Here is a 23334-nt window from a genome sequence, read left to right on the forward strand (position 1 = left end):
CTTTCCCTTACACCCAAGACGGGGCTGAAGAGATGAAACGGGGCGGCACATGACGAACTCCAGTGTCACTCGCAAGGGGCATCAGAACCTTCTGGTCAAACGGCACTGCAGGAAGGCTCTCCCTAGGAGTACAGCAACCAGGGAACACCGGCAGATGAGAAAGCTGCCCACGGTCAAGGCTGGCATCCCACTGATAAAGGGAAGCAGTCCTTGGAGATCAGGGCTTAATGTCACCAAATCTTAACAAATTGGGCGGGAAGAGTCTAGCTCTATGAAAAACACAGACGGATACAGGCGATTTTCTGTTAGATGCGCTGCGGTTTCAAAAAAAAAACTTTCCCTGTCCTCTTAGAAAAAAGTGAAGAGTAAAACCAAATTTAATAATAATCCATGTAAGTGAAAATCTTAAAACCAAAATTTGAGTGGTAGTCACACTGACCGGCATTAAATGAGCCACGATAAGTAATATTACACAGAAACACACATGCGGCTTCTAGTTACGAAAGCACTCATTCTACTCACCCTATCGCGACGACTTGCTATTTCTGCTTTAATTTGGTATGGGTCGTACTTTGTATTTGCTGAATATCCAGAGAAGGCTAAAAAGACGGAAAATATTTTATTTTATAATGGATCCTTTAACATAAGGCAATACACATAGACAGGAACTTGTGAATCAATAATCAATTCTAAGTCTCTTGTCAATAATCAGTTTACAAGTCAGCACCGGCTCCTAAGGAATTAACATTTCACATCCTCAAATCTCGATGTTGGATTTCTGCCTGAGGCCTTCCTACGTGATTCCACATGAGAAAAATCCACGGCTGTCGGTAAAACAAAACTCTTTGTTCACTTCCACTGTAAAATTACTAGGGTTAAAAACCACAGATACACTCGGCAGGCGGGGGTGGGGTGGGGGGTTGTGGTCTGGAAAACTGTTCTCACTATGGAAATAGTACACGCGGTATGAATCCATTCCGGGGTCCAAACTCCTGGCAAGGCTTGCGGCATCGTGAGTGCGCAGGGCCCACACGTGGGGGTGAGCGCGAGCCGGAGGGCTACCGAGCTGTGTGCCGGGCACAGCGGACCAACTGCTGGTGGCGCGGCCAGCGAGGAGCCCGTGCCGGCGAGCCGGCTGCTCAGGTGGTGAGTGGCTGCGTCTTGTGGCTAGCGCCCCCATTCTCCTCCCCACACTGCTTTTTCTTGCTGCTTCCGTCTCCTTTCTCTTAGGCTCCAGAAGCCATGAGCTTGTGCACAGCAACCACGTGGTCCAGCCCGGCCCTCACTGGTGGGGCGCTACCCCACCCTGGTGTGACCTGCCTCCGGGGCCCTGACGGTCATGTCACCTGCTCAGAAGGCCCAGCTGCGGCCCGGCCTCTTTCCCAGACTCCTGTGATCTGGCGACTGGAGAGTGACTGTCGTTTGGATAACTAGGTGCCAATGGCCGGAGACTAGTTCAAATCCATTTCCTGACTTTGTCACGGAGAGGATGGCTCAAGTCATTAGGCAGCTGACACAGCAAGTCCGACGTTAATCTGAGCGGTTTGGACACCTCTTTAAAACCAGCTCTCGAAGACATTTGCTATTCAAGTCCCTATCAGTCAGAATTTCAAACCACCAGAATCTACTAGAAATAAGCATCTGGAAGAACCAAGCAATTGCCAACTTTATCTCAAATGTTCTTAGATTTAGAATCCTAATCTCTTGGAGACACAGAGTGAGATATTTCTAAAACAGATTTCCTTCTTAGACAATGAGTATCTATCTCCAGGCCTACAGTTTCCGTCCTGACGGCGTCTGCCTCACGGGAAGAGCAGTACTGAAAGCCACACCTTAGACAAAGCCCTGAAGAGTTAGAAATCATTTCTGTAACATCTCTACATCAAACTCCTGGGACTTAAAGTCTTCCCAGACCTGAGCTGAAGGGACTGTCGCTTGGACCCGGATAAGAAGCCAATGAGGGCCGGGCTCGCAGACTCCTCACCTCCCTGTGTGTCACCCGGCCTTTGAGGAAGACAGTGCCCACAGTGATCACCTGGGATTGTTCCTACTTGGGGCAGAGAGGAGCCCCGTCACCCAAGCCCTGCGGTGTTAACTGCAATGTTAAACAGCAGTGACCACGGTCTGAAATCATTGCCACGAAACTCCTCTGCGATTCCATAGGGAAAATGAGCAGAGACCTGAAACAACAGCATAGAGCTGGACAAATGCAGGAACTGTCCCCCAGTTACCCTGCCGAACTAACGGGACCCTGAGCTTGTCGGGTACACACCTCTTCCCCAGAGACTCAGCGTGTACCCAGTCCTGGAGGGGGAGCCCGGAAAGCCATGGCCTCATAGAGCAATGGAGAAGCAGGATCCCTGCCGAGCAGGGAGCCTGATGTGGGATTCGATCCCAGGACCCCGGGATCATGACCTGAGTTGAAGGCAGAGGCTTAGCTAACTGAGCCACCTGAGCGTCCCAAATAAATAAATCTTTTAAAAAAAAATCTTCTGAGAAATGATGATTACACTTCCCCACTTGACAAAGCCTAAGCTTGTAGTGACTTGCTCTACATCAGTAAAAAAGGGACTTCCGTCTGAAGCTTGGGTTCCTGCGGGCCAGCTGCCCAAGGTTCTTTCATCAGATTCGCTTCCCCATCGGGAGAAGGCACAGACTTCCGGCTCCCCAGGGCCGACTGTCCAACAGGTGAATGTCACCTGTGTCCTTAGCACTCGAGATGCTGCAGACCCCAGTACTGATTTTGGATTTGGATTTTATGGGGTATTGAAAAGGGAAAACATGTACGCTCGTGTGTCTGTCTCTGCCTCCCTGTTGCTCTGTTCCACACAGGCCTCCTCTGTGCTGTGAGAACCTGAGGTCACCCGAGGGGGACGACATGCTTTAGAAGACCAGCAGTCCTTCCCCAAAGATGTGCTCTGGGCACACTGTGCCTTAGGACCGGGTGTGCGCCTCCAGGGGTCAGCACTGCAGGGAGGGCTCAAGGAAGCCAAGAGAACGGCTGCAGAAAGGCTGGCAAGCCCCAACAGCTCCCATGCTGACAGGTACTAATTACCAGAGCAGCAACAAAGGCACGCATGTCCACAACCCAGGCCCACAGAGGGCATGACATTTGTTTTTAAAGGCGCCATAAGCAATGGAAGAAAAAAATTAAACAGGCCCACTCAGAGGTCCCCGCAGAAGTAACACAAGATGCCACCAAATTCAAACCAAGAATTCTCTCGGAAATGTTCTCTGGGGCAGGCTAGGGGGTTACTTCTCAACAGACACGTATGCTCCACAAGCGCCTTCGAGACTGAGTCTTGCCAACTAATACCTGTGAAAAATGCTGCGTGATCCATTCTCCTCCTGCCAGCTCCAACATGCTTGCAGGAAGGAAAACAAAGGGCTGAATGGATGGACTGTGGCCATGACCCTAACCTAGACAGAAGGGGAGAAACCCACTGTGGGGATAACCGGGGCAAGACAGTCTTTGTGGGATGGGCATAAAGCCTCAGAAAGAATGCCGGCCAAACTGATAACTGATAAGGTCCAACTTCACCACCACCCAACCGAGGAATTCAGGGAGGGTCAGCACTTTCTCACGGGAAGTTAGGCCAACTCTCCGAACTATCCGAAGAGACAGACTTCTGGTGCAGACTTCTGGTAGTTCCTAAGAGCCAGGGTAACAAAGTCAGGCAGGCGCCTGCTGCTGGAAGAGACCATCACAAGTCAATCCAGACTACTGGATTCCCAATGCTGGGAATCACCTGGGAAGCTTTACCAAAAACTGCCTGGCCCCATCCAAAGCCAAGCAGGTCAAAATCTCTGGGAGTGCGCCCCAGACAGCAGTTTTAAAAAGCCCATCAGGCGATTATATCCTGTAGCCAGAGTTCAGAGCTACTGGTGTAGACCTGGTGTTGGGAACCTTTTTCTGCAAAGGGCCAAACAGTAAATACTTATGGCGATGTGGGCCATACAGTCTCTGTCTCATCCTCAACTCTGATGCCGTAGCTACTATAGACAATAGGTAAGTGAGTGCATGTGGCTGTGTTCCAATAATGCTTTATTTATAAACAGCCAGAGTGGACAAGAGTCAGCCCAGAGGCCGTACAACATTTGCTGACCTGTGGATTAGACTATAATTGACCCTGCAAATGGTCACAGGCTTCATCCGAATGCATCCAGAAGCCAAAGGTTCTCAGGAAAACTGAACGATGAGCTCCAGAATGAAAGCTTCGGACACAACAAACGTATTCAGTAGAAAAGGCAAAGAGAAGACCACGTAACAATGCAGAAATCAGCGTATCTTCTTCTAGATGAGGAATCAGCTCACTATACGAAATAAACACATAGAACTGGGAGACAAATTTTGAAAATAAATTTAAAGAAAGAAAAAGACCTCCCTCTTTCCACCTCGATATATGAGCAAATGTTAACAAGTTAATGCAGTGCCCCCTCATTTTTCCTTCTCCTTCAGGGTGGGGGAATAACACCCATCAAGAAAAGTGTACAGAACAAGGACTTAATACAAAGCCAATACAAATGTGACCACCCAGGTCAAGAAACACAAAGGTCAGGAAGTACTTCAGTTTTCCGTTTTTGTAGTGATCCTGAAAGCTGCAATAAATTCCTTCACTACAACGGCTTTAATAAACCTCCTTTGCCAGCAACACAACACAAGACAACACGTGAAGAAAGTGCGAGAACACCACAAAGCGAGCTGCAGGGAAGTAGTGGGTGCGTGTCAGAGTGCATCCGCTCCCGAGAAGCTCTGTGCCCGTGCTCTACAGAGCAGAAAACTGGTCTGGGTACCGAGCAGCCGCCAGAAATACAGCAGAAAAGGGTTCTTGGTCTCGTGGGGACATGTATGCTCAAATCCAGCCAGCATCTGAATCTGCTTTGCTCAGGGACAAAAAAATGAAATAAAATAAAATAAAAAAAGGTCAAGGCGTGGATATTCTTAGATACCAGATGGCCCAATATTGACACAAAATCTTTTCTCCCCAGTGAATGGAGTTTTATTCTGGTGATTTCCATAACTCCGGGGAAAATCTGTGAAGGGTGTGGGAGAAATGCACATCCCTTCCTCCCACCCTCCCCCTTCTGCTCAGTATCAAAAATGGCTGTTTTATTTTTTTTAATTCTTTATTTATTTGACAGAGACAGAGATCACAAGTAGACAGGGAGGCAGACAGAGAGAGCGGGGGAAGCAGGCTCCCCACCAAGCAGAGAGCCCAATGTGGGGCTCGATCCCAGGACCCCGAGATCATGACCTGATCCGAAGGCAGAAGCTTAACCCACTGAGCCACCCATGCACCCCTAAAAATGGCTGTTTTAGTCCATTCCTCTGTTCACCATCACGGTCTTATTTTTCCCTACAATCAGCCGTTAGGGATAAATCGTGTCCCCGACATTTAGTATATACCAACAGCAGGTGCTCAGAAGTAGATAGTGCTCTGCCTTCCACTTGCCCCTTTTAGTTTCAAAACTGCCAGGTGACTTGTCCGTTTATAATAGATCTTTATTTCTGGATTACTCAAACAACGGGAAGGCAACATGTTTCAAAAACATGATTAGCTCTTAGGCGCTGCCTCTCCCATGTCTAGGACACAGTACAAGGCATCGAAGGCCACACATACAAACAGGCCTCGGTTCAAGGCCAAGTTCTACCATTTACTGGGTATGTGACCTTGAAGAAGTAACTTAGCCTTCCCGATTCCGTTTCTCACATGTACAGCAAAGACAGACGGCATCACGTACCTCAGAACGTTGCAATCCCAACAATGCAGAGATAATAACACTAGCCCCCTGAATCCTGGCTCTTTTCGCTTCAAGTCCTTGCCGATGAAGGAAGTAATGTGAACTGCATCCAAGGGTTATTCTGTTCCCAGTCCCGGAGCACGGAGGCGCCTCCCTGCTTTAGACAACTAGCCCTGACAGCAATCTGGGCTGAGGGAGACCCGTGCGGCCAGAAAGAACTCCTCTGAGTCATCTAACAGAGCTTTCCTCATCGTAATGGGTAGTTCAGGTTAAATGGCAAGCTGAAAGCTTGGTCGGAACCCCAGGGACAGACAGCAGCAACCTGGTAAAGCACTCAGAGTTAAGTCCTAGATTCCATTCAGAGTCTTTTCCCAGATGAGCCAATAGGCCCCAGCAAAATCCACCTGCGTCTCCCGCCCTTCATGAAAACAGGCAGGCCCAGTCTGGCCCCCGAGGCCACTCAGACAAGTGGATGCAGAGACTACGTCTACAGAGACCTCTAGGCTGGTTGGGATTCTGATGAGCGTGTCAGACTCTCAAGTCAACACCAGAGCCATGTTCACTGGCAAGAAACTTCCTGCCAAATTTTTCTGCTATGTCTTTCTCCCATTCCATTCTTAGAAAAACCAACGGAAGAGCCTTTGGAGACCTAACCAAACCCAATCAGGAGACAGATAAGGTCCCTAAAGGGTACTGGGAAGAAACATTCTATTAGGCTGACTCAACATGAGACTGTCAGTATTCAGTCCTTTTGAAGCTACAAAAATAACAACTTCATATGGTTCAAGCCAGCTTCTATCCAGGCACTTTCTAAAAGGCTCCAAATCCCTAACCATATGCTCTCAGAAAGTTATAAGCCACCACTACAGCTAGGGGTGAACTCGAGGTACCAAGTCCATGGGCTTCTAATCCCATAAGGCCCCTGAGAGAGACCAAATGCCGGGAGCTAAATCGTAGATTCCCAAAGACTGAAATCTTACATGTGTAGTTTCTGACTACAGCGGAATTCAATTAGAAATCAACATGACATCTTTAAAAAGTCCCAACAACTTACTTTTAAAGAACCCATGGCTCAAAAGAAAAACTACAAAGGACACGGGAAACCACTTTGAATTGACTGAAAAAATACCAACATTTGTGGCAGGTAGTTAAAGCTGCACTTAACGAAGAAGTCCTACCTTCAGAGGTTATGTGAGGAAGTAAGAAAGCCCGAAAATCCATGATCTAAGTTTCTACTTTATGAAGCTAGAAAAGGAATAACAGAGTAAAGCCAAACTAAGAAGCAGGAAGAAAATAATAAAGAAGAGAAATCAATAAAATAGAAACGGACAAGAAATGGGAAAAGAAAAAAAAAAACCAAAGCCACTTTATTATAAAGATAAATACGATCAATAAAAGTTTAGCTACACTGATTCAGAAAACAAACAAACAAACAAATTTTTAGTATCACGAATGAAAGACAGGACACCACCTCAGAGTGTCTAGATACTAAAAGAATGGTAAGGAAATTCTATAAACAACTTTATAAACTTGACAACTTAGATCAGCAGTCTGCAAATTCCCTGCAAGCCAAATCGGGCTTGTTACCTGTGTTTACACTTTGATCAGAGCAAACCACACACATCGGTTTATATATTGTCTGTCGCTACTTTTGCACTATGAAGACAGGTTGAGTAGTTGCCACTGAGACCATATGGCCCACAAAGCCTAAAGTATTTACTTTCTAAGCCTTGCTTTAAAAAAAAAAAAAAAGTTTACTGACTTTTGGATTAGATGAAATAGACAAATTCTTTGAAACACACAAATACCAAAATTGATTCAAGAAACAGAATATCTGAATAGCCCTGTATCTATTAAAGATATTGAATTTATAGTTACAAACATTCCCACAAGGAACTCAAGGTCCAGATGGCTTTTCTGGTGAATTCTATCAAGTTCTAGCAAATACCAATCCCACATAAACTCTTTCTGAAAAGAGAGGAGGAGGCAACACTTCCCAATTCATTCTGTGAGGCCTGATACAAGAATCAGAAAAGGACAGTGTAAGAAAAGAAACTGGAGATAAGAAACTAGCCTCTAAAAATTAGCACTGAGCTGACCACTGCACTCTGATGGACACTTAAACCAAAAACCACCAAAATCTAGCAGTTACGTATATTTGAAGAACAAGAGGTAAGATGACCTGGAAACAACATACCATTATACCCAAGTCCTGACCTTCTGTCAGGGCATGCTGACAGCAGAACACTCTTCCGTTCCTGTTACGGGGGACACGCACCCCTCTCCTCCCCACAGCTTGAAAGGCATATTCACCTTCAACAGCAGGTGCAAAAAAAAAAGACCTCTAGCCCTTCGGCCTTAACTCCATTCTGACTTGCAACACAGAGTAAACTAAAGCTCTGACCGTGTCTTTAATGCTCAAGGCTGTGTCACCAGAGCCAAATACCCGGCATGGTGGCAGTCATGTCCCAGGTAAGTCTGTCTGTGTCTCAAGTGGACCTAGGCCGTTGTAACACAGACCTAGCGGTAGCACCCCCACACATTCTTGCCAGGTTCAGTGGCACCCCCAACAGTCACGGCCCTGTGCACCTGTGGCGGGCTGTTCAGTGTGACAACTCTGCGGGGAGGGGACAGGCTCCAGCGGTGACTGGCTGCGTCCGTAACAAAACACTTGGGTTTCTGAGAGGGGAGCGTGTTCCTCCAACACCGGAGCACCCGCTGCTGCTTTAGAGGCCCGTACGCGGCAGCCTCTAAAACTGAGAGGGCCCCCTCCCTAAGAGTATGTGCTTAGACACCCCGGGAGTCGGCCTCGCCCGAGTCAAGCGTGGTGTGTGCGGGTGACCGAGAGGGGGCTGGGGCAGGGGGCTTCCGGCGTCACGCGGGAGCGCCCCGGGAGGCGTGGACTCACAGCTGGCGTGGGAGCGGCTGTCGTCCTCGCACAGCCTGTGCAGCTGCTGGTACTCCTCCTGCGCCAGCTCGAACCGCTGCTGCTTAATCTGGTAGATCTCCTTCTTGGCATTCAGCGCCTCCTGGGCCACGATCAAGTACTCCTTCAGCATCCGTTCCTGCTCGCGCCGCCACTGTTCGCGGGGGTCCTCGATCTGCGTGAGCTCTGCAACGGAAAGGGCGCACGTGAGCGGCTTCGAGTAAAACCCTCCCGCTGGCCGCCGGTCACGCAGCCCCGCGACGAGAAGACGCGGACGTCATTCACCGCCAGGACGCGCGCCGCGGGAGCATCTACGCCACGAAGCCTCCTCGAACGCGGGACGAACGCCTTCCGTCCGCACGGGCGCGGCTGAGAGGAGCAGGAGCCCCGACGGCCGTGCACACGCGGGCTGCAGCGGGGCCCAAGACACCACCACACAACCTCTCACACTGCGCGTGCACACGGGAGGACACGAAACCAAATGAGCTGGTCTCAGTCAAACTAGTGACTATTTCCAACCTTCTCACTGACTTCTGCGGCTCGGGATGCGCCCCCTCACCCAGGCTGCGCCCCTCGCCCTTGCCTCGGCACCGGGGCCTGCAGCCTGCCTGTGGCACCTGCCAACGTCCTCTCGTCCCACCTGTACACCTGCTCCTGCCCCCGTCCGGTTTTCTCACTCTGCAAGGGAGGCTCATGCCTCCCTCCAGCCCCAGGCTCTCTCCTGGGCTCCGGTTTTCCTCCCCACTGCCCCCTAGATGCGGCGCCACCTGGACGGACCCAGAGCGATTCTGAGTCGTTCATCCACAGCGGAACTCGTTCTCGCACAGTGTCCCTCTTCACCAAAACTGGAAGCACAGCAGTGACAGCGCCATCACGTGCTTCTCCTTCCGCCTCCCTTCTCGAAGCGAGCAGCAGCATCTGCATGTACCCGCTTAGCCCACCTGGGACTCATCCTCAGAGAATGCCTGCTCTTCTCCCTCACCCAGAACATTCCATATGGGTCATCAAAAACGGGTGATTCCTGGGACGCCTGGGTGGCTCAGTTGGTTGAGCGGCTGCCTTCGGCTCAGGTCATGATCCCAGTGTCCTGGGATCGAGTCCCACATCGGGCTCCTTGCTCATCAGGGAGCCTGCTTCTCCCTCTGCCTCTGCCTGCCATTCTGTCTGCCTGTGCTTGCTCTCTCTCCCTCTCTCTCTCTCTGACAAATAAATAAAAAAAATTTAAAAAAAAAAAAAAAAAAGGGTGATTCCTGCCCCTACATATAATAATGACTGGCGACATACCCTTCACTCCCGCTCCCCTAAGTTCACTCGGACCCGCAGGACCCCTCTCCAGAACCACACGGGCTTCCCGCCGCATCCCACCAAAGGCCATGCTCAGTGCACTCGCCAAGTTTGCCCTCGTAACTCTGCTCGCAATTCCTTAGCCCACGAGTGTCTTTTAAAGCAACAACCTCCACGTGACGTAGGAGTCCTGGAACTAGCTCACCAGCTTCAGTCCTTTCTGTCATTTCCCCAGGACAAGTTTTTCCAAAGTGCTGCTGCTTCTGTCCTCTTCTGCCCCCAGGGAAGCCCTACTGTCTTCCAAGTCCCTCTGTGAAAGCACCTCCTTTTTGAAGCCCCCTCGGCCGCCACAAGCAGGTATACCTATGCGATGGGGAGGACTGCAGCGCTCACCGCCGGGCACGTAACTACTCCCGTGTTTCTGTCTCCCCCCTACTAAACTCCCAAGCGCCTCAAAGACAGGCACACGGCCTCAGTCAGCGTTCCAGTCTCGGGACCTTTCAGTCACTGGAGAGCCAGAAGCAATCGGTAACTGTTGGCCGCAAGCTCACTGAATGCGGAACGGACGGGGCAGTCTGCTCCACAGGCAGGGGACTACGTGCCCGAAAGCTGGTCCTGACACTGAGGCGGCAGACTGAGCAAACGGGCCAGACAGCCAGACTCGGAGAAGGCTCCCTCCTGCACCGCGACTGAGCTCCTGCGGAGACTGCAACACAGGTGGTGCCTCCAGGAAGTAAAAACGGCGAAGCCGCGCGCGCTCCAAACAGAGAGCCCGGGCTACGGCGGCCGCTGCAACGGTGACGTGCGGGTAAATACATGCGGGCCGCAGGCAGCCCAGACGAAATTAGGGAGCGCTCAGAGACATGCTGGCACGATTCCCCCAGCCCAAACTGTAAATAAATGTGCAACACACTCTACGTTATTTAAATAACTCTACTAGAATTTAAATAAAATTTGGAAAGAGAGAAAGAAAGAAACATAATTCTTTTCAAATGTACCTGGGAGCTCTCCTTTGTTTGCTAGATGGGATGCTACCTCATTCACAAACCAGTTCCTAAAGCTGGTTAGGTCTTCACACGCACGCACGCGCGCACGCGCGCTCGTTAATTTACTTCCGTGCGCGGGACCAGCCCTTTAACAACAGCCAGAGGCGGACACCACCCCGACTCCAGCAGCCGGTGGGCGGATGGGGAAGGCGAGGCCTGCCCAGACGACGGCGGGGCGCTCCGCCACGACGGGGAATGAAGTCGCGCCTCACGCTACAACACGAAGAGCCTCACATGCATCGTACAGTGGAAGAAGTCGGACACCGAAGGCCACGTAGTGTATGATTCCGTCTCAACGAAATGTCCAGAAGAGGCAAATCCAGAGAGACAGAAAGGAGATTTCACGGCAGCCAGGGGCTGGGAGGCTGGAGGGGAGCGGGGAGTGACTGCTCATGGGTGCCAGGTTTGACTTCGGGGCGATGACATGTTCTGGAACCAGACATAGGTGGTGGGCGTACAACACAGAACACACCAAATGTCACCAAACTCCACACTTCAAAAGGCTTAATTTTACGTTCTGTAGATTTCACCTCAAAATGTTGAGAAAGGAATGTCATGTTTTCTTTACTACACACACACACACACACACACACACACACACACAAGTGCTTGCTACGGTGTTTCAAGGATGTCTTCCCTTGGAACCGCCTTCCGCCGACATCCCCTACCCCCTTCACGCTGCTACCCCAGGTCCGTACTGGAAAGCCCCTCCAGGCCTCCAAGGTCTCACCAGGAAATAAGAAACCAAATATAAAAACAGTCAGGGTCCTGAGCTAGCCCCAGTTCAAACTCCGTGGGCAGGGGCGGGGCAGAGTCACGGCTGTGGCCGCCGGAGTCGCTGCAATGGACGCAGCCCTGAGGCCCGCCGTGGCCCGCAGACGTGGCCTACACGCTGGCCAGCGCACCGGAGACTCTTGGGGGCCTCGAAGGTGGTCGCCCCAGCCCAGGGTCCCTCTGGTCGACCTGCACAGTTCCAGTTTAACGTCTGACTCCTCAGGGTCAGGCCTTCAGAGAGTTTTCAAGCTGTGCTATGAAGGCTTGGTTTCTCGGGAGCAAGTGCTCTGGAATGTGGTGTTTGGCCCCCACATAAATTTTATTACAACAATAACCTTTCTTGCCCCCCCCCAAAAAAAGAGAGAGAGAGGGAGTTGCGTTCTCTGATGTCTTTATCACCCACAGTGCTGAGTCATCCCGCTTATACTCAGTGGCTGGAACAAAGTCCTTGGTGATTACTCAGTTTTTGGGTTCACGGCCACGTCTAGAGTATTATGTGGAATCCTTGAGGGTAGACACTGGGTCTCACTTCCCTGGGTCCCCAGAGCCCAAAGAGTGGCCAGCACAGAGAGGCGCTCTGGAACATTCCCTGTTACAGCAAACAGGTGAGCAAGGAACGCCCGCAGCAAAGTGGTAGGTGCAGAGGGACGACTCTTGGTTTTACAAGCCAAAACGGTCCACGGCTTCAGTGGCAGGCAGAGTTTCCAGAAAGGCTGTGTAAGGCAGATGCCTCTGCCGTTCAGTACCACCACCCGGTCTCGGAGAGGCCGAAGCCTGGGGGTGAAGCCCCGGCACACGTGTGCCCAGGCCCGCAGGGCAGCAGCCGTCCCCCGCAGGAGCTGCCCACCGGCAGCCGGGAAGGGAGGCCCGGACAGCAAGATGCCTCGAACACACTCAGTCGTGAGGCATGAGGTCAGCTGGGCTAGGGAGGGCGGCCTCGGCGGGAGCCTCACTGAGCACCGCGCTCTGCCCAGTGGCTGGGGGATTTATCCAGAAGCCCTCCTGCCCCTTAGACAACTGCCTGGGAGGGCCGATGAGCCGGGGCGGTTCCTCTCCCCACTGCCCAGTCTTCGGGTCAGGGCCGCCATCAAGTGCAAGGCTGACCGCCGGTATCAGAAATCCCGCTGCCCCGGACGGAGAACGGAAGTCTTGCCATTCAGGTTTCTGAACGCTGACTCGGGAGGCTGGCTAGGAAGTGCCGATGCAGGTATCAGCCACAAAGACACCAACCTGGGTCGCCTGCACTGAGGGGACAGGAGGGCCCGTGGGACTGGCGTGAGGAAAGAGCTTCAGATCACTCACATGGCAGGCATTGTGCGGCCTCAGGCCCCCCAGCCTTCCCTGCACTGCATACACTGATGGACAGAAAGCGCACCGAGGGGAAGCCACGCTTCATGTCCCCGGGAGTGAAAAATGAAAATGACAGAAACACTGAGCATAGCTGGCATGAAAATGGGAATGAGTGCAAAAGCGGGAATCTGAGAGGGAAGGGAGCCCCCAGTGGGACCAGGAAGGCTGATGATGGGGCGGCAAGCCAAGAGGGAGGGGCAGAGAGCAGATCGGAGCCTGTGAACCGGGGTGCCAAGGTCGGCCCCATGGCCACTCGGGCGGCAGCTCATCTTCTGTGGCGGGCTGTCCCGAGCTGCATACGAAGTTCGGCAGCAGCCCAAGGCCCTGCCCACGAGATGCCATCAGCTCCTCTCCCGGACGTGACAACAGAAAATGCCTCCAGACGTTGCCAAGTGGTCCTGGGAAGCAAAAGCAGCCCTGGTCGAGAGCCACAGGTCTACCCAATTCTTCCAAGAAAGCCGGCGTGCTCAGGACCCACTGTATTATTTTAGCTGCAGTCTTTACCCAGCTTCCTCCCTTCACAAAGATCAAAAAGGGCTGGTATGTTAAAGTCGAAACTGAATATGTAAGACAAAATGAAGTTAAGGTAATCACTGGGGCATTTATTGTTCCAGGAACTCGTAAGCTCCGCTTTGCAATAAATAACCTTCTCATTATGAAAGATATTTCTATTTCTAGACCGCCTGGGAAACGTATTCCTTTTACTAGGCATTGAAACCCTCCACTAAACATATTCCATGCAGTCCTGGGCAACACATAGGTAAGGTGTCCCACAATGGCCTCACTTTTTGAAGAACCCCGCAAAGGACAACCTCAGTTTACGTTAGTAAAATCCAGCTTAGTGCTGCGGTGGGTAGTAACGACTGTCTCAGCCCTACAAAGAGAGTCTTAGCATCTTTGAGATCAACATGAAAACTCACTCACATATAACTCAAATGTGGGAGTCTACTTACTATTTATGTGGTCCATGTAATAAATTCCAATTTGTTTATCGTATACCGTCTCCCATCCTAAAGGAAGTTCATCTCCAACACAATCGGCAAAGGTCAATGGCTTTGTTATCCTGCAAAATAAAATCATGAGAGCCAATGTGAAAGGTCAATTTCATTAAGTTTGCTGAATCGACTCTAGAATTAGGTCTTAATACGAAATTAGATATTATCTCATCTAAGTGACTGCTTCTGCTCCAACTACTTAGTTGGGAAATTAATTCACTGGCTTTGCCTAAATAATACTCAGCAACAATATCAGTACACTTGCAGTTAAAAGCATTCCTATCTCAAAGTGCAACTTTAAATAGCAGCGAAAATAGATATGGACAGTTACAAAACAGGTAAAAGGAGCATCTTCTTCCAAGCAGTACGTTTAATGGGGTGACGATGTTAGAACCCTCCGCAACAGAATAGCCGTGGTTTGTTTTCATTCCGCATCACCCCCTACCCCTGGGTCTGTTTCCAGGCATGACAGCGTGAATCTATCTAAAACACTGGTGAGTTTCATCTACCAGAGGTCATCAGTTAAGGAGCTAATCATTAACCACTGACCAAAGACAAAAAGCCCAGCATGCCCGGCCCCCAGACAAGGAGGTACCAATTGGTCCTTAGACTGTAAGAGTCTGAGATCGCAAAGGATCCTTTTTGTTTTCTGGAGAAAAACAACAAAAGCACATTGTCTACAGACCTCTCCCTTTGAAGCAAACGTGACTAAGGAAACCTCTGCTTGACACAGATAAAGGGTTTCCAGATGGGTGTCTTTAGGGAGCACCTCTCCCTCCCCCACGTCCCACCATCACATTGATTGACAAGACAGCTGTTGTATAAAATAGGCCACGCCCTATAATTGTCTGAGTCTGGGCAGCTCTCTCCTCGGCTGTCTCTATAAATGCACACTGACCGGTATGCACGGGAATCTGACAACCTAAATTTCACTAACTCAGTCCTCCCCATCTTCTGTTCAAGTCCCCGGCCCCAGGAAAGCGAGATACGGCAACTACAGCCAAACCTCACAAGACCAGTATGAACGCGGAACATGTTATTTCCCCAAACTGGTTGGACAACCAGCCTCTGTCCCTCCCAGGAGCATTTAGAAGCCGGTAAACACCATCAGAATGGTGGAGATTGTAACTCGTCTTCAGTTTACACATGGTTTGAGGACATTAGAGTCAATAGCAAATCGGGAAAATGCCGAAGGTGAAACCTGCCGCAGATGGCCCGCCAGACACAGCGCACTCCGAACTGCACGACCTCACGCGATGAGGGCACCGCCCGCCGCCCACCCCATCCGCAACCCCACCGTCCGTGGCAGGAGTCCTCCTCGGGCTGTGAAGGGCACCGAGGGCAGCACAATCCAAGTCAAGCAGGTAACAGCAGGGTGTTGTGCGTGAGTCCAGTCCCGAAGGGGACCGAACCACAACAAGAACAGTGCTATTTTAAGATAAACGGAGTCCTGAGCACATCTCTGCTATTTAGAGTCACAGAGATTCTGCCATTCTAGAGTCACATAGAAGCTTCGAGGAAAAAAAATAATAAGCTTAGAGAAAAGAAAAGAACATTTTAAGCGTGTTCACACCTATGACCTCATCTCATCAGCAGAGGTGGGAAAGCTGACCTTCCTGCCCTACGGAGCCCAATTCACTTCGTCATTCAGAACTGTTACAAAATGATTTTGAGCTCCTATTTTCAATTTTTGATCCAATAAACAATGCAGGTAATTCTAGTAACACTTCCATACTTGGTGTTCCAAAAATAAACAAAAGGACACGTCTACTGTCTTGGTGAATTTAATTTTAATTTTTTTTAAAGCCTTTATTTATTTATTTGACAGACAGAGATCACAAGTAGGCAGAGAGGCAGGAGGGGGGAGGGCACGAAGCAGGCTCCCCCTCAGCAGACAGCCTGATGTGGGGCTCAATCCCAGGACCCTGAGATCATGACCTGAGCTGAAGGCAGAGGCTTTAACCCCCTGAGCCACCCAGGCGCCCCTCGGTGAATTTTATTTGGGCTCGATACAGAAGCTGTATGTCTCAGATTCTACTCTCTCCAGACAGAGCACGGAGTCTGCACAGTTACCCAGGAATCCGTACTACAAAGCCACCCGATGAGAAGGCACGGCTGTCACGGTCCAGCTCACACCAGAAGCAGGTCTCTACGCCCACAGAGAAGTTATCAAGTCCTTGCTGTTGGGCTCATAGAGCCGCAGGGCCCGACACTTTGAGCCCATCTACTCACCTGACAGTCGCCTCAACATGCTCAGCGATGAAGTAAGTGTTCCAGCTCCCAAAGGACAGAAGTGGAAAACAAGGAGGCAAATATAGGGATCGTTTGCGCAGGCCGAACGCAGCAAAGGGACCAGAGGACAGCGAGGAGAAGCACAAACACCCACTCCCCGGCTTCACCCATCACACAGTGAAACACGCACACCTGCCGCAGGACCCCGTGGCAACCGGCTCCGAAGAGGGCCCCCGGCGCTTCCGCCTCCTGTTCCTCACGGCCTCGTGTGCTCCCCTCCCCCGCTGAATAGGGTTGAGCCGTGTGACGCCCAAGATACTGTGGAAAGGACAGCACGTGGCCTCCGAGGCGGGAGTCATAAAAGACACTGTGCTTCCACCACGTTCTCTCAGATCGCCGGCTCGGGGGGAAACCAGCAGTCATGTTGGGAGCTCACACAAGCAGCCCCAGGAAGAGACCCCAGTGGAGAAGAAGGGAGGCCTCTTGCCAACAGCCAGCACCGAGCTGCCAGCCCCATGAGTAAACCACCTCGAGAACGGACCCACCAGCCCCAGTCAAGCCTTCAGATGACGGCAGCCGCCCCAGGCAGCATCTTGACCACGACGCCTCATGAGACCCAAGCAAGGCCCACCCAGATAAACTTCTCAATTCCTGCATGACAGAAATCATGTGCCCCTGTCATCTGAAGGCACCAGATGTCAGTAATTCATGGTGCAACAACAGGTAACCAATAAAATCCTAAGCTCTCACGTCCCTTCCGAGTCTACCAGATACTATAGTGGACATTGGTGCTGACAGCCCAGGCTGTCCTCTGTTAGGAGGCAGTGAAATGCAGAGAAGTTTTCTTCATCCTACTTGAGAACATTAGAAGGAACATCTTCTATCGCCCGTCCGATTCATCCATCAGATTCCAGAGAGCTGCAACCTCATTGCGCAGAGATACATTCTGGCATGACTTTCAGTCACAGCACTGAGAATGTCTACATTTACTGTCCCATGTCAATATTGTCCCATGTCTCACATGTTCCAACATGTTTACGGGACAAAGACTTCAGCACAGGCTACCACGAACATCTGCAACCGTACCAATATCAAAATGATGTTTTTCTCCCAAGAAAGGTGTTGGTGGGTAACATTGCTTCAGTGACAAGTAAATCCCTTCAGACGAGCTGTTCCAATTTCGAAGGTATCTGATTACACCGCTACAGTGACGACAGCTGAACAACTCTTGGTTCCCTTTTCATGGTGAGAAGGGCAAGGTCTGGGAGTCTGGAACAGTGGAGTTCTTTGGATATTAGTTTTTCAGCAAGGAGGGCTTTCTGGTTGTTGCTGGCTAAAAAGCAGGATTCCTGCATGTCAGGCTGTGGCTGGAAGCCGCCTGGACGAGATCCCATCCACAGCCAGAGACAACCAGGACCCTCAGCACGTGCTGGGCTTCCTCCTGGACGATCCTGTGACCCCTTGTGCTGCTAGTGGCCGTCCCTCCAGCTGGGAGGAGACATGGTAACCAAGGGCTCTTCCTCAAGAGCATGTGGCACAGCGCTGAGGGCCACGCGGCGCAAAGCCCAGGGCTGCTGTTCCAAGTCCTCCCCAAGGCAAGCCCGGGGTTCAGTCCCCACTCACAGGTATGCTGGCCCAAGTTCCTGAGTCCTCATCTCTCCAGAATTTTTTTTTTTAAGATTTTATTTATTTGAGAGAGAGCGAGAGCAAGAGAGAGAGAGAGAGAGTGAGCAAGCGCAGGGTGAGGGGCAGAGAGAGAAGCAGGCTCCCCACCGAGCAAGGAGCCTGAGGCGGGACTCGATCCCAGGACCCTGGGACTGTGACCTGAGCCAAAGGCAGAGGCTTCACCGACTGAACCACCCAGGTGCCCCTCTCCAGAAATCTGATGTTGGATTTTTTCCCAACTAACTTCTTCCCACACTCACATGCAACTCGGGCATTTCTGTTTCCACTACAGAGGGTTTAGGAACTACACCTACCGAGGAGAAAAATGTCCATTCATACCACTACTCAAATACAACCATTATTCCTATTTTGATGCATTCTCCTCCATCTTTTTCCTGTGTTCTTTTAATTTTTTTTCTGACATAATCATGATCACACAGTATATACAATGTTCTATCCTGTCTTTTCCACTTAACGTTGTAACACGTATACTGATTAATTCATACCTTGAGTCTCCTCCAAAATTACCAGAGATGGCCTAACACTATGGCCTAAATATTCTGCCTCCCTCATAAATTCTCTGTAAAGATCACCTGGAACAGTTAAATAGGTTAAGCTCCTTGAGAACAATTACCCTGTCTCAACTGCCTTTGAGCCCTAGGAGGTGATCTCGGAATAAGAGCTTGCGTTTTTACCAACAGCTTGCTAAGGGGATTGATAAAATTCAGCTAAGTGCTCTCCTATTGTTGACACACCTACATTACTTCCCAATCTCTGCTAATAAAAACATTCATAAGCACTGCTTTGGAAAACAGTGCAGCAATTTCTCAAAACAGTTCAACACTGGGGCGCCTGGGTGGCTCAGTCGGTTAAGCGTCTGCCTTCGGCTCAGGTCATGATCCCGGGATCCTGGGATAGAGCCCCCTGCATTGGGCTCTCTGCTCAGCAGGAAGTCTGACTCTCTCTCCCTCTGCCTCCAGCTCATGGTTTCTCTCTCTCGCTCTCTCTCTCAAATAAATAAAATATTAAGGGGAAAAAAAGAACAGTTAAACACTGAGTTTCCATATGACCCAGTATTTCTACAACTAGGTACATACCCAAGAGAAATGAAAACATATGTCCACACAGACGAAAGTCCGTACTGGCATTACTCACGACAGCCAAAAGGTGGAAACAACCAAAGGCCATCAACTGACGAGTGGATCAGTAAAATACGGTCTACCCACATAATGGCATATTACACAAGCATTACAAAAGAACGGAGTACCAACACAGGCTCCAAAACCAGTGGGCGTCAAAGTCACCGTGCCAGGCGAAAAAAGCCAGACACGAAGGCCATGTGTTGCATGGTTCCATCTATAAGAAATGTCTAGAATAGGCAAAGCCACGGAGACAGAAAGTGGACCGGTGGTTGCCAGGGCCTGGGGGAGAAGGGAGGGGAGCAAGTACTAATAGACACAGGGCTTCTGCTGGAGTGACAGAAATGTTCTGACATGAGACAGTGGTGATGCCTGGGCAATGTGAATGTGCAGAAAACGAATGAACTGTATGCTTGAAGTGTTGAGTCCCGTGCTACATGTGAATCATATCCCAATTTTTAGAACTATGATGAAAGGAACATCTCTGTTTATTATAAAGCTCATAATCTGTATTTATAATTATCTTCCTCGAAAGGGTCCACGAAGTACATTTGTAAGTCTGAAGAATACGAAGCCTTTCTCCATATCTCCAAGTCAGTGTGGAACCTCCGCAGTCAAGTGTAGGGAACAGGAATAAAATCACCTAAAACCCAGACCCCTGGATTCGTGTTTTTGTTTTTCTCTCCTTTGTCCTACAGCTCATTTTTCCACAGCTGATATCATACTACATACAATTTCATACACTGATTTTTTATATTTGCATATTTCCCCGTGCCCTTCGCCTCCCTGTTGACACCACTTTCCATCCCGTTGGCATCTTATCATTTGCAGTAAATCATAATTCATCTACCGAGGACCTGGAGTCATCTCTTGAGGTATGTTCCAATTTTCTGCTCTTCATTGTGAAGGATGAGTATGAGCTCACAGGAAACACTTAACATCAACTTCCAAAGTGAGTTACCCTCCCGCATACAGTGAAGTAAGAGATGGCCTTTCTCATTACTCTCTGGGGATATCTTCAGTGCACTTGCTCAAGCGCTCAGAGTAAATCCATACGGCACAAGTGTGCTTTACTTGCGAGGAACACACTGGTAGGGAGTGCAGGGTAAGTTTAATAGCATTCTCCAAAACGCAGGGGAGCCAGGGAAACGTGGTCAGTGATGAACTGAGAAGCAGGGTACCCACTGTCCCCATGCTTCAAAGTATGCTCTCGCAGTGCCAGCTCTCGCCAGTCCCCTCACCATCCCCTGATCTGAGCAACCCCAGCCAGGAGAGGTGCCCTCAAGCCCCCCTCACAGAGATTCCCAATGCAGAGTCTCCCCTTAATGAACGGCTCTCCTTGGCCTTGGCTGAGGAAATAAACACAGTCTGCGGGCCAATCTTACCAGAGTCGGTCCGCGAGAAGCGAGAGAACGATGGATGGCACCAATGCTGGCTTCCTCCGGTGCCCGTTTGCCTGTCGCACCCTGCAGGGCTCTTTAGGAAGTGGCCATGGACCATCTCAGTCAGTGCCAGCTCCAAGAGAGCCATTTATTGCCGTGAAACCTTGGATGAGTCCTTCTGTTTCTCTCTGGGCCTCCATTTCCCAATCTTCAAAACAGGGATGAGCAAACACACCTGCCAGGGTCGTGCTAGCCGCGCGTGGCCTCTCCAGTCAGAGCGCGGAGACTGGCTCCGGCCGCTCCCCTTCCCGCCTCCCTCTCGGTTCTCTAGCAGACTTGCTTCAGACTGTCTCTGTTTCCTTTTGCCGCTGTAACAAGTCACAACAAACTTGGTGGCTTTAAACAACACATGTGTATTATCTTCCAGGTGTGGACTCACTGGTGCAGCTTGGTTTCACAGACCTAAAACCAAAGTGTCAGGAGGCGACCTCCCACCTGGAGGCCCTAGGAAGGAAATGTGTTCTCTTGGCTTCGCTAGCTGCCTCCATCTCCGAAGTCGGCCACGGCTGGTCGAGTCTTTCTCAGGATGCCACCTCTCCAGTTTTCCCTCTCCCACTTCCAGAGACCCTCGTGATGACGCTGGGCCCACCCGGATAGCTGGGATAATCTCCGCACTGCAAGGTCCCGAACCTGGTCACGCCTGCGAAGTCTCTCTTTGCCACGTCGGGTAACACAGTCGCGGTTTCGAGGGATAAGGACGTGGACGTCTTGGGAGGCCATGATCTGGCTGGCCACAACCCGCCGCCAGGGAGAACAGCTAGTAGGGATCCAGGGCCTCCGAGATGGTGCCCTCCTTCCCGGCCAGGCGCAGGGGGCTAGGCTCTGCCAGCAACCACAGCAAGGGGCAGGAAAGGGGCGGTGGGCAGCAGAGGGTGAAGGCAAAGAGAAGGCTCACCACTGAGTCTTCACGCATTCTCCTCACGCAAGGGAGAGCAGGATGGTCCCACGACACTTGCACTATCTGCTCCAGGCTCCTAGAGCAAGTTCAATTCAGTATTCCCAGTCCATGCTTGTTTTTAGTATGTTCTTCAGAGGGGACACCATTTGTTTCCATTCTAGTTCCAAACCCATCCTCAAGAAATTAAAACGACTTCCCTTCATATTTTCTGACCTACCTGTGTCCCAGGGAGCGTTACAGACTGCTGGAGCGGGGCCATTACCTTGACATGGGATCTAACATGTAACAGCGACTTCGTATGATGTGATTAGAAAGGTCATAAGCAGGTATTTCACATTGTTTCCTACAGTGTCTATGCTTTACACTCACAGCGCATCTCATCCCAGGCTGGAGATGACGGACGTGCGCCATCTCCCACGTGGCTGTGTCCACGGGGCTGGACGGCACAGCTCCAGGGTCTCACCTCGCTCTGTGACCGTCTGATTCTATGAAAGATCACGGCAAGACCCACCTGCTGAGACCGAGAGTCCTTAAGAAATATCAAGCCTGAAAGGCCATCTTCCACAAGCCCCTAGTGGGGATCTGGAAAGATTGCTAAGGTTTCTAAGACCGCAAAACCTCATGCAGGGAACTCTTGGCTTCCCACCAGCCCCTTGCTGTCCACCTGCACTCTCAGAACCCGCGGGAGCTGCTCTTCCCCAACTTGGAATGTGCTTTCCCTTCGCCATGCTTCCCTCCCATCCCCTCCTATTCAAATCCAGTGCGTCTCCCAGAGCTGCCCCAGATGCCTCCTGACCCAGCCCAGCCCAGCAGGAAGCAAGCTGCCCTTTCTGCAGCCAGCGGCCAGCCACAGCACTTTCTCTCTCCCTCTGGGACACCTGTTAAAACTACGACAGAACGCCATTACTCGTTCACGTCACGTCGCATCTCCCCCGGGTGTCTGTTCCTTCCGGGCAGGAACCGTGTCTCCTCCCTTTCTCACCCGCCCCCACAGAGCTCCAGGGAGTGTCCCCTAGGTGCTCCACCAACACACACACGGGGGGAGTCATGGACTTGACCTGATCAATGGTGAATGGAGTCTGCCACCGCATGTACGTTTACAGTAGCGCTAGAGTCATTGTTAGATGTCTCTGTCTCGGCAGAACCAGCTCAAGGGCAGGTGCACAGAGCTCAGGCCTGAGAGACTGGGTCCCAGGGAGTGGGCTGCCGTGTGGCGGATGCCTCTCTTCCTCTTGGGGACGGGATAACAGGTGCTCAGGATCTGTTTATTAGTGCAGTAGGAAACACGGGCTTGTTGAGTTAGAAATGGCATCCCGGACCCCTGGTGCTAACTGAGGGGGGCCGGTGCATACTGAGGGGCCCTCACAAGGGAACCCAAAGTCAGCTCTGGGTCCTCCGAGATTCCCCAGCTGCCTCGAAAGTCCACGCACCCAGCCCGTGCCCGCACAGTCCAGCCTTTGGTGCCCAACTGCTGCAGATGGATCCGAGCTGGCACACCCTCCCTGGGCTCCAGACCAGGCGGCTGGTCATCGGGGAAAACCCCAGCCCCGGCAGGTCTCGGTGGGGAGGGTGGACAGATGACGACTTCCAGGAGTCTGGGTTCTGGAATCTGTCTTTTCTAAGGAGGAACCAGAAAAGCTGGCATTCCAAAATCCACGCACAGAGAGAAAGCAGATCTGTGACTCTTGAGGGACTAGAATCGGAAAGGGGCACGGGCTGGGGGTGGGAACAACGGGAGATGGCAATATTTGAACCAACACACAGTGATGCTCACACAGCTGTAAACATTTACTAAAGCGCGTCGCATGACACTGAAGTGGGGAAGTCTGAGGGATGTAAGT

The 23334-nt window shown here is 51.0% G+C and overlaps 1 protein-coding gene across 1 annotated transcript in view; it reads right to left on the reverse strand.

Moving 5' to 3' along the window:
• LOC111157107 (WWC family member 3) overlaps positions 1-14189 on the reverse strand; it is a 72272-nt gene extending 58083 nt beyond the window's left edge. Inside the window, exons 1-3 of the mRNA XM_022518349.1 lie at positions 14076-14189; positions 8651-8854; positions 510-599 (exon numbers count right to left, since the gene is read on the reverse strand). Coding sequence (XP_022374057.1) covers positions 510-599; positions 8651-8854; positions 14076-14091 — 310 coding nt within the window. The 5' untranslated portion in view covers positions 14092-14189. The remainder of the gene's footprint in view (positions 1-509; positions 600-8650; positions 8855-14075) is intronic.
• Between the last annotated feature and the right edge of the window lie 9145 nt (positions 14190-23334).

Source organism: Enhydra lutris, unplaced genomic scaffold, assembly GCF_002288905.1.
Source record: "Enhydra lutris kenyoni isolate GAN:26980312 unplaced genomic scaffold, ASM228890v2 scaffoldscaffold52, whole genome shotgun sequence".
NCBI classification, from domain to species: domain Eukaryota; kingdom Metazoa; phylum Chordata; class Mammalia; order Carnivora; family Mustelidae; genus Enhydra; species Enhydra lutris.